General features: G+C 46.6%; 3 protein-coding genes across 8 annotated transcripts in view; 1 reads left to right on the top strand and 2 right to left on the bottom strand.

The window, feature by feature from the left end:
- typh (Thymidine phosphorylase) overlaps positions 1-319 on the bottom strand; it is a 5,467-nt gene extending 5,148 nt beyond the window's left edge. For 2 of the 4 annotated variants that reach the window (XM_082977191.1, XM_082977192.1), the window contains exon 1: positions 217-319. The gene's annotated coding sequence lies outside the window, so the exon portion shown is untranslated. Of the gene's footprint in view, positions 1-140; positions 161-216 lie in introns of those variants that run through there. The other 2 variants (XM_082977188.1, XM_082977189.1) reach the window with 2 other exon arrangements.
- Positions 320-3,670: 3,351 nt separating this feature from the next.
- LOC123743820 (CD82 antigen) lies at positions 3,671-6,745 on the bottom strand. Its single transcript, XM_045722492.2, has 8 exons — positions 6,510-6,745; positions 6,262-6,340; positions 5,892-6,004; positions 5,553-5,627; positions 4,972-5,076; positions 4,684-4,860; positions 4,434-4,517; positions 3,671-4,189 (listed from the first exon to the last, which is right to left on the bottom strand). The coding sequence occupies exons 1-8, from the start codon at positions 6,573-6,575 to the stop codon at positions 3,947-3,949; spliced, it is 942 nt and encodes a 313-aa protein (XP_045578448.1). The 5' UTR covers positions 6,576-6,745; the 3' UTR covers positions 3,671-3,946.
- Positions 6,746-7,314: 569 nt separating this feature from the next.
- Positions 7,315-10,389, top strand: LOC106598438 (THAP domain-containing protein 5). 3 transcript variants are annotated; one of them, XM_014189479.3, is made up of 3 exons: positions 7,315-7,410; positions 7,883-8,069; positions 8,623-10,389. In XM_014189479.3, the coding sequence occupies exons 2-3, from the start codon at positions 7,929-7,931 to the stop codon at positions 9,448-9,450; spliced, it is 969 nt and encodes a 322-aa protein (XP_014044954.2). In that variant the 5' UTR covers positions 7,315-7,410; positions 7,883-7,928; the 3' UTR covers positions 9,451-10,389. The 3 variants fall into 3 exon arrangements, with proteins under 3 accessions (XP_014044954.2, XP_014044952.2, XP_014044953.2); XM_014189477.3 differs by having other exon boundaries at positions 7,343-7,500; XM_014189478.3 differs by having other exon boundaries at positions 7,369-7,505.
- The last annotated feature ends 611 nt before the right edge of the window (positions 10,390-11,000 follow it).

Genomic DNA, 11,000 nt, shown 5'->3' with positions numbered 1-11,000 from the left:
TTTCATTGAACATGCTATACAAATAAAGGCATTTTAATTAATTGTGTGAAGAGTGCCTTGGTCCTCCTTTCTTTTTGATGACCAATTTACCCCTTTTACCAAAAAGCACCTTCTGTCTACCAAAATCTACAATTGTGTACCTCAGCAGCGCTTCCCTTCCTCCTCTTCTTTTCTACATGTGTCTATTAAGGTTTTCAAAACTTCAGAGTTTCCTACCTGTACTGGAACGCTGCTCCTGAACACTGTCATGTCTTCCAACCTTGAGGACACACGGGTCAAATACCCCTCTCTGTCTGTCTGTATGGATGGACTAGTGACCAATGGGTGTGAGTGGTGGAGCAGGTCAGTTAGTCAATAACTACTACAGTAGTCACAACCCACCACGAGTCAGAAAGGGAAACAGTCATGTTGACCTAAATAAATCTGACCCTACCACATCCCCTCATCCCCTCACCCTCACCCTTCTTCTCACCCTCAACCCTCCCCTTACCCAAACATCCCCTCATCCCCTTACCCTCACCCTTCTTCTCACCCTCACCCCTACCCTTATCCTCACCCTTCTTCTCACCCTCACCCCTACCCTTACCCTCACCCTTCTCCTCACCCTCACCCCTACCCTTACCCTCACCCTTCTTCTCACCCTCCCCTTACCCTCACCCTTCTTCTCACCCTCACCCCTACCCTTACCCTCCCCTCTCCACCCTCCCCTTACCCTCACCCTTCTTCTCACCCTCACCCCTCCCCTTACCCTCACCCTTCTCCTCACCCTCACCCCTACCCTTACCCTCACCCTTCTTCTCACCCTCAACCCTCCCCTTACCCAAACATCCCCTCATCCCCTTACCCTCACCCTTCTTCTCACCCTCAACCCTCCCCTTACCCAAACATCCCCTCATCCCCTTACCCTCACCCTTCTTCTCACCCTCACCCCTACCCTTACCCAAACATCCCCTCATCCCCTTACCCTCACCCTTCTTCTCACCCTCACCCCTACCCTTACCCTCACCCTTCTTCTCACCCTCAACCCTCCCCTTACCCTCACCCTTCTTCTCACCCCCCTCCCCTTACCCTCACCCTTCTTCTCACCCTCAACCCTCCCCTTACCCAAACATCCCCTCATCCCCTTACCCTCACCCTTCTTCTCACCCTCAGCCCTCCCCTTACCCAAACATCCCCTCATCCCCTTACCCTCACCCTTCTTCTCACCCTCACCCCTCCCCTTACCCAAACATCCCCTCATCCCCTTACCCTCACCCTTCTTCTCACCCTCAACCCTCCCCTTACCCAAACATCCCCTCATCCCCTTACCCTCACCCTTCTTCTCACCCTCAACCCTCCCCTTACCCAAACATCCCCTCATCCCCTTACCCTCACCCTTCTTCTCACCCTCACCCCTCCCCTTACCCAAACATCCCCTCATCCCCTTACCCTCACCCTTCTTCTCACCCTCACCCCTACCCTTACCCAAACATCCCCTCATCCCCTTACCCTCACCCTTCTTCTCACCCTCAACCCTCCCCTTACCCAAACATCCCCTCATCCCCTTACCCTCACCCTTCTTCTCACCCTCACCCCTCCCCTTACCCAAACATCCCCTCATCCCCTTACCCTCACCCTTCTTCTCACCCTCACCCCTACCCTTACCCAAACATCCCCTCATCCCCTTACCCTCACCCTTCTTCTCACCCTCACCCTCACCCCTACCCTTACCCTCACCCTTCTTCTCACCCCCCTCCCCTTACCCTCACCCTTCTTCTCACCCTCAACCCTCCCCTTACCCTCACCCTTCTTCTCACCCTCACCCCTCCCCTTACCCTCACCCTTCTTCTCACCCTCAACCCTCCCCTTACCCTCACCCTTCTTCTCACCCTTACCCTCACCCCTCCCCTTACCCTCACCCTTCTTCTCACCCTCAACCCTCCCCTTACCCTCACCCTTCTTCTCACCCTCACCCCTCCCCTTACCCTCACCCTTCTCCTTACCCTCAACCCTCCCCTTACCCTCACCCTTCTTCTCACCCTCACCCCTACCCTTACCCTCACCCTTCTCCTTACCCTCAACCCTCCCCTTACCCTCACCCTTCTTCTCACCCTCACCCCTACCCTTACCCTCACCCTTCTTCTCACCCTCACCCTCACCCCTACCCTTACCCTCACCCTTCTTCTCACCCCCCTCCCCTTACCCTCACCCTTCTTCTCACCCTCAACCCCTCCCCTTACCCTCACCCTTCTTCTCACCCTCACCCCTACCCTTACCCTCACCCTTCTTCTCACCCTCACCCTCACCCCTACCCTTACCCTCACCCTTCTTCTCACCCTCACCCCTACCCTTACCCTCACCCTTCTTCTCACCCTCACCCCTACCCTTACCCTCACCTTTCTTCTCACCCTCACCCCTCCCCTTACCCTCACCCTTCTTCTCACCCTTACCCTCACCCCTACCCTTACACTCACCCTTCTTCTCACCCTTACCCTCACCCCTACCCTTACCCTCACCCTTCTTCTCACCCTCACCCCTACCCTTACCCTCACCCTTCTTCTCACCCTTACCCTCACCCCTACCCTTACCCTCACCCTTCTTCTCACCCTCACCCCTACCCTTACCCTCACCCTTCTTCTCACCCTCACCCCTCCCCTTACCCTCACCCTTCTTCTCACCCTCACCCCTCCCCTTACCCTCACCCTTCTTCTTACCCTCACCCCTCCCCTTCAGCTTACCCTTACACTCACCCCCTCCCCTTACACTCACCCCCTCCCCTTACCCTCACCTGTCCTCCTCTACCTGTACCCTCCCTGATCCTTACATCTGACCCTGGTCTATACCTGTCTTCCTCTACCTGAACCCTCCCTGATCCTTACATCTGACCCTGGTCTATACCTGTCCTCCTCTACCTGAACCCTCCCTGATCCTTACATCTGACCCTGGTCTATACCTGTCTTCCTCTACCTGAACCCTCCCTGATCCTTACATCTGACCCTGGTCTATACCTGTCCTCCTCTACCTGTACCCTCCCTAGTCCGAACCTAACATCTGACCTGTCTTCCCTCATGCCTTAATACATATGGTTTTCCATCAAATATGAAAGACACATAATGGAACTTAATCAAAGCATTTCATAGGCCTATACCCATAACATCACTTACGCCACATTTCACAAACAGAATGCTACTCTTTATGTATAAAACTCACCTGTGTCACTTAAGATAACCAGAAGAGGGAGCCATTGTGAAGAATCAAGAAATCCCATTTTGAAGATTTTAATGCGTAATTTACAGACAGTCAATCACTTATCACCAATGTCAGGCATCACTCAGTGATAGCACTATCAAACTCAATGAAATATTTCAAGGCAGCAATGTTAACGCTGTCCGTCTGCAGACATAACAACAGTCTTGTGAAATGTAAAGAGGTTCATAAGTTGTTTGTATTAGTCAATGGTGGAGTCGGCTTGCAGTTTCAAAATTGTGGTACCTTTCTTTATGTCTACATTTCCAAGTAACTGTTCAGGCTGACCAGTACCGTACACAACTATTCACACAAGGTGAGGTCCGGCTGATCAGTTAGGGCTGATCGGGTCATTAAGCCATAAACAGTAAAAAACAATGGAAACTAATGAACTAAGATTGTTCTCATTGTCAGCAGAAAACCCTCTTTAGTAGAAGGCCTGTGTGGCTGAAAGCACTGAACTGAGCATTTAGAGTTTGAGCAATTCCAGTGGCGGCTGATGGCAGGAGCTATAGGAGGACGGGCTCATTGTAATGGCTGGAATGGAATTGATGGAATGGTATCAAACATATGGAAACCACGTTTGACTCCGTTCCAATCATTCCTTTCCAGTCATTACAATGAGCCCATCCTCCTATTGCTCCTCCCACCAAACTCCACTGAGCAATTCAATGTTAGCGCCCAAAGTGTCTTCAGTCATACAGCAACACTCTGGTCCTGGTTAGCGGTGGTAGGAATGGTTTGGTCCGAAGTCAGCCTGGTGTTGGTCTTCAGGGTAGGCAAGGTTTGTATGTGCGTAGGCCTGGTTTGGTTCAGGATAGGCATGGTTTTGGTCAGGGTCATCAAGGAAGTCAGGGTTTGGTTCACAATGTTCCTCAGAGCGAATCAGTTGACTACCATTTCTCAGCTTGGCTTTCTGACCAACAGTCTGGTATAGATACACAGCCACTATAAACTGGAGGACCTGTTTAACATCAACAACAACAACAACAAACTGGAAAACCTGTCGATTAAGACAAATGTGAACAGCTGAGTAGTGCGTATGTGCATGTGTCTTTGTGTGTGTGTGTGTGTGTGTGTGGTGTGTGTGTGTGTGTGTGTGTGTGTGTGTGTGTGTGTGTCTTTGTGTGTGTGTGTGTGTTTGTCTTTGTGTGTGTGTCTCTGTGTGTCTGTGTGTGTTTGTGTGTGTTCATGTGTCTGTGTGTTACCTGAACGATTAGCAGGCCCACTTCCATGCCCACTATTGTCAAAGTGTTCTCCTTCAGCCAGTTGGTGATTATGTCTACACAACTCTGTAAAAAAACACACACACTGGAAAATGTCAATACAGATGGGAGGAGTGTGTGTGCATGGAGAGAGAGAGAGAGAGAGAGAGAGAGAGAGAGAGAGAAAGAGAAAGAGAAAGAGAGAGAGAGAGGTAGAGAGAGAGAGGTAGAGAGGTAGAGAGAGAGACTGTACCTGTGGATGGATCTGTGTTTCATTTCCATTTCCAAACAGCAGTGTGCTGAATCCTGAGATGGCAGGACAGTCCGTGGTGTTGAAACAGGAACAGGGATACACCTCTATCAGACTGTTGTTCTTAATGAACATGTTTCTCTGCCAGTCATTAGGACTCTGCATACCACAGCAGTGCCCCTACACACACACACGTATTCACACACACGCACGCACACAATTGGTCAGTTTGGTCTCGCCTCATCTTCACTTTTGATGTGGACCATATTTCACAATTGCTGTCATACATACATAGCGCTGTACATTATCCAGAAGCTTCCAATGTCGTTGATTGTCAGGGTTTGTTCCATATTCAGTGATGATCTTATCCACTTCTATTTTCATCTTAGATGTGATCTGTAAGAACAAAACACATGTCTGTCTGTCTGTCTGTCTGTCTGTCTGTCTGTCTGTCTGTCTGTCTGTCTGTCTGTCTGTCTGTCTGTCTGTCTGTCTGTCTGTCTGTCTGTCTGTCTGTCTGTCTGTCTGTCTGTCTGTCTGTCTGTCTGTCTGTCTGTCTGTCTGTCTGTCTGTCTGTCTGTCTGTCTGTCTGGTCTGTCTGTCTGTCTGTCTGTCTGTCTGTCTGGCTGGCTGGCTGGCTGGCTGGCTGGCTGGCTGGCTGGCTGGCTGGCTGGCTGGCTGGCTGGCTGGCTGGCTGGCTGGCTGGCTGGCTGGCTGGCTGGCTGGCTGGCTGGCTGGCTGGCTGGCTGGCTGGCTGGCTGGCTGGCTGGCTGTCTGTCTGTCTGTCTGGCTGTCTGTCATAGTACTATGCAACAACATGTTAAAGACAGTCCATTTTCTCTGAGATGCTTAATACTTGGTCCTGGACATACCTTTCCATGATTTAACAAAATGATGAAGGTGACAAACAGCTGACCAAGGACGATGCAGATCAGGAAGCCCATATACTGAGAGGAAAGGTAAGACAGAGAGTTGACTAAAATCAGTTAGACCACCACAAACACAGCACTAGGAGCTTAAGATGAGTCGTGTGTGTGTGTGGTGTGTGTGTGTGTGTGTTAGTGATGCGCGGGTCAGCTGTTTGTTCCAACAAGCTCTCACAGTCTCACAGCAGAATCATATGTTTGTCCATAAACATCAAATTTCAAAGGTTATACTATATGTGATAAAGTGGGTGGGTGTCTTATTATGACCGTAACATGACCACTCACCAGTAGTAGGAAGCACCTGTTCTCCAGTTGGGCTCCCATACACCCCAGGATAGTGACACCAACCACCACTAGACCAATGATGAACAGTCCCCCAGCTACAGTCTTCACCTCAACTACACACACACACACACACACACACACACACACACACACACACACACACACACACACACACACACACACACACACACACACACACACACACACATACACATACAAGCACACGCACTCACACAAACACACACACACAACAAAAACACAGGTGTGTTTTCGGAGGAACAATCACACCCTTGTCTCTCTCATAACATTTGAGTTAATATAGAAACTCTGAAATGTGACAAATGGCAATTCTCTGTCCAGTATAACTCACCAGAGCTGAGAACAGAAATGAAATTGTCTTTGTCAAACAAGATCCATACCGCACATCCAAAGATACAGAGCCCCAGAATCTGTGTAGAGGATTCAGAAAGCTGCATGTCACTTCATATGTAGTACATTAAACCCTAATGTAGGGAGGCAAAGCCACATCTCTGGATCGTTTTTAGAAGATTCAGATGATGAATGCTAGTTGGTTTAGATTAGGGTTAGGTTGAATTCTCCATCTTTTTTTGTTCTTACCAGGAAAACAGAGTTGAAAACTGCTGCAAAGAATTTCAGAATTTGAAACTTGTCGTCCACCTTCATGATGTCTTCCTGATATTGTATCTGTGGTTACTTCTCACTGACACGGCGACGGGCAACAGCAATGCCAGACAAACTTTTTTTCTCTCACCTCCCTATCTGCCTGACTACTGTTAAGGTAATGCTTTATTTGGTAGGTGCCATTTCCTGGTTCCGTCACCTTGGGAACAGAGTCCAGCTCCTTGTTGTTCTTAATAATTAACTACACCCACGCATGAAGGTATCACACACACACACACACACACACACACACACACACACACACACACACACACACACACACACACACACACACACACACACACACACACACACACACACACACACACACACACACACACACACACATCTACCTACCACCTACCTTCCTGATACTTGAAGTGCTGTAGTCCTGGATCCTATGTCCTAGTAGCCTATGAGACAATGTTTTGTATTGTTATGGCATGGGTTTGAATCCTGGGTCTGCCATGGTAGGGATAACCTACATTTTTTGACACACAAAGTCAGCATGCTGTTTAGGCATTTGTTACAGAACAATAAACTGATGTTTGAGAGCAGTTGAGGCTGCTGAGGGGAGGATGGCTCACTCCATTCTAGACATTATTATGAGCCGTCCTCCCCTCAGCAGCCTCCACTGTTTGAGAGATAATTAACATCTAAATGCAGAATGGCTCTGGTTGGTGGGAAAGATACAGTTCCACCGCCAAGCGCTAGAGGGCAGTGTAATTTGGACACTGAGCCACAACTTACGTGCCGCAGCAACTCTCTTCTCTGCCGCAGCCATACAGTAGAGGAAGACAGAAAGACTTCCGCATACAGACGTTTAATGTGTTTTCAGGTGAAATATGCCCCGTTACTGTGCTGTAAAACTTTGCAAAAATCGTGGAGGAACACCCTCTAAAGAAAACAAGAGAATAAGCTTTTACCCGTACGGTATCTATTATTTTCCCATCACGTTTCTATATGTGCAGATACAGTCCTACTCCTAGCTAGCTTAACTAGCATGCTCATATTGGTTGCTGGCTAGCGTTGTGTATCCAGCAGTGCCCTCAGAACAAATAGTTAACTGTCATAGAAAAACACAAAGCCTCCTTTCTTTACATTGTGTATAACAATTGAATGAATGACTGGTGCTGCATTTGTTGTTATTGTGTTTCTTGGGCTTCAGCCTAGGCTGAAACACTAGTAAGGTTACAGAAGCAATGCTTTGTATGTAATGTTGAGAATTTGGATGGGGCTGACAAATCGAATTAGGGCATGTCAACAATGTAGCTGTCTTAACAACACGTTCGTATTGTCTCCTCCCACAGGTTCCCCTTGCAAGATGAGGTCAGGCTGCAGATATGGGTAGACAACATGAAGCGAGAGGAGTGGACCCCCAGCAGACACCAGTACCTGTGTAGTGAACATTTCACTGAGGACTGCTTTGACCTGCGATGGGGGATCCGGTACCTGAAACACACAGCCTTCCCCACCATCTTCCCTCACACACACCATGTAAGTAGACAGACACCCTTCTATGACACACAACACAATTAGCAGAAGTCTTAATGCACATTTCAATAATAGTGACTGATATTAGAGTTTCACATTAGTTTGATCATGCATTTTACACTGATCGTCATTGCAGTGTACAAAGCATTGTGTTAGGATATTTTCAGGAATTTATTTTAATTTAAAATTCAACAATGGAAAAAAAGTTTAGAAATAAATAGCTTCTACTCCTCAGTTTATTGAGAAGTCATTGAAAATAGATGCTGTTTTTTCACATTTTGAATTGTTATTTAAGTTTACCTGAATTGACTGCCTTGATTTTGAATTGAACCATCCCTGGAATTTGTTAAAGTGCAACATCAAATTGTATTGGTCGTGCAGCATATTTTGCAGCGAAACACTTTAATTTCTAGATCCAACTATGCAGTACACCTAATAATACAAAATAATACACACAAATCCCCCAAATAAAAATAAAGAAATTACAGCACTATACATGGCTATATTATGATAGCATGATTTCTGTTTGTGTTTTACCATCACTCTTTCCCCTCAGGATGAAGATAAAGCAGTTTCCACCAGTAAGAACACCACCAAGCCCAAAACCAGGATATGCGACTCCAACATTGAACTCATCCGCTCCCCCTCCCCTCCTGGCAAGAATACACCTCTGATTCTGAAAAGGACTGTCAGAGTGGAACCAGTCGTGGTGAGTGTCACTCCTGTCCCTAACCCTGAGGATGCCAGTGAATCTACGGTCACTACACTGTTATATGAAAGACCGCTTGTTTCAGACACAGAGGCCTCTACTCCTAGTGAAATGGTCCTGGGAGAGCTGATGCTCTCAGAGACCCAGGCTGCAGTGTGTGAGGTGAACAGAGAACTATCTGGAGACAGTGGTGGGATACTGACAGCCTCATGCTTGAACCTGTCTGGTGAGACACAGACACTGCAGCAGCTGGATACACTGGACTCCACTGTGACCGTGCTCTGCTGTGAATCCGTCGTCCCTGTCGGCCATTTCTCTGAATGTGAAGCCACGGTGGACGCCCTCCATGTGGCCCTCGGTCAGACGTTTAGGATCTTCCCTCTGGAGCTGCGGAGGGAGGAGTGGGTGGGAGACCGGGAGGAGGGCCCCGGGGAGGGGGAACACATCTCTGTGTACGAGCACTCCTACTCCAAACAGGACACGGACAAGGAACAGCTGTGGAGGAAGATAGCCAGCCTCCACACCAAGATCATGGAGCTGGATAGGAGAGAGGAAAGCACCATGGCTAAAATACGATCGCTTGAGAGCGAGATGGCACATCTGAAGAAGAGCAACATTGTTTTGAAAGAAGAGCAGAAATTACTAGAGGACTATATTACTTCTGCGTTGCTCTGATGTCTTAACCGTAGTGCTTTGTTTCCATTAACAACCGTCTTTCTAATGAGATGGATTTTGTGTAGTTATTACAGGGTTATTACAGTCTCAATCACTTGTACTTATTTATTATCTGTTTACATGTTTCACAAGAGTTATATTACTTACTTGTAGTGAGGCCCTTCTCAAAGAGCGTTCTAGGCAGGGGCTCCCTGTCCTTCCATTTGTCTCCGCTAGGTGGCACTGTGTCTTTAGGATAGGCCCTGGCGCTCTGCACTACTGTTGCCTGTTTAGACATCACTGACTGACATAGATTGTCAGTATAAGTGGTGTAATTTGGAGCGTTTTAAGGTAAGTGATATTCCCTATTCTTGTGCTACAGATGGCTGCTTGTTTTATTCAATGATATAGTATATCATATCAAATCTACTGTGCGGTCATACAGATCCTTACTTTGCTTGTTATTAATGTATAAAAAGGCATGTGTTTTTCACTAATGTTTTATATCTGAGTAATTGAGACGATTACACCGTTTTAGGTGTATCTTCTTGGTTCTAATTAAATGGTTCAATAGGAAAAGGTGCAATGCTTGATCACTATTCAAAATATATTTTATTCAAGCAACTATTAAAAGCTTGATGTTTCGGACTTCATCAATGGCCTTCATCAGAACAGGTTCTGATGAATAAACAGGTTCTGATGAATAAACAGGTTCTGATGAATAAACAGGTTCTGATAAATAAACCGGTTCTGATGAATAAACGGGTTCTGGTGAATAAACAGGTTCTGATAAATAAACAGGTTCTGGTGAATAAACAGGTTCTGATAAATAAACAGGTTCTGATGAATAAACAGGTTCTGATAAATAAACAGGTTCTGGTGAATAAACAGGTTCTGGTGAATAAACAGGTTCTGATGTATAAACCGGTTCTCATGAATAAACAGGTTCTGATGAATAAACCGGTTCTGATGAATAAACAGGTTCTGGTGAATAAACAGGTTCTGGTGAATAAACAGGTTCTGATAAATAACCAGGTTCTGATGAATAAACCGGTTCTGATGAATAAACCGGTTCTGATGAATAAACAGGTTCTGGTGAATGAACCGGTTCTGATAAATAACCAGGTTCTGATGAATAAACCGGTTCTGATGAATAAACAGGTTCTGGTGAATGAACGGCGGTGTGCCGGTCGGTGAATAAACAGGTTCTGGTGAATAAACAGGTTCTGATGAATAAACAGGTTCTGATGTATAAACCGGTTCTCATGAATAAACAGGTTCTGATGAATAAACCGGTTCTGATGAATAAACAGGTTCTGATAAATAAACAGGTTCTGGTGAATAAACAGGTTCTGATAAATAAACAGGTTCTGATGAATAAACAGGTTCTGATAAATAAACAGGTTCTGGTGAATAAACAGGTTCTGGTGAATAAACAGGTTCTGATAAATAACCAGGTTCTGATGAATAAACCGGTTCTGGTGAAGGCCGAAACGTCAAGCTTTTAATACTTAAATAATATAATATATTTGAATGTTAAACAAGCTTTGCACCTTTTTGATGATGTAACT

This window comes from Salmo salar, chromosome 07, assembly GCF_965601325.2.
Source record: "Salmo salar chromosome 07, fSalSal1, whole genome shotgun sequence".
Classification (NCBI taxonomy): Eukaryota; Metazoa; Chordata; class Actinopteri; order Salmoniformes; family Salmonidae; genus Salmo; species Salmo salar.
The sequence above is the reverse complement of the archived record's forward strand: the minus strand, read 5'-3'. Positions and strand labels throughout refer to the sequence as shown.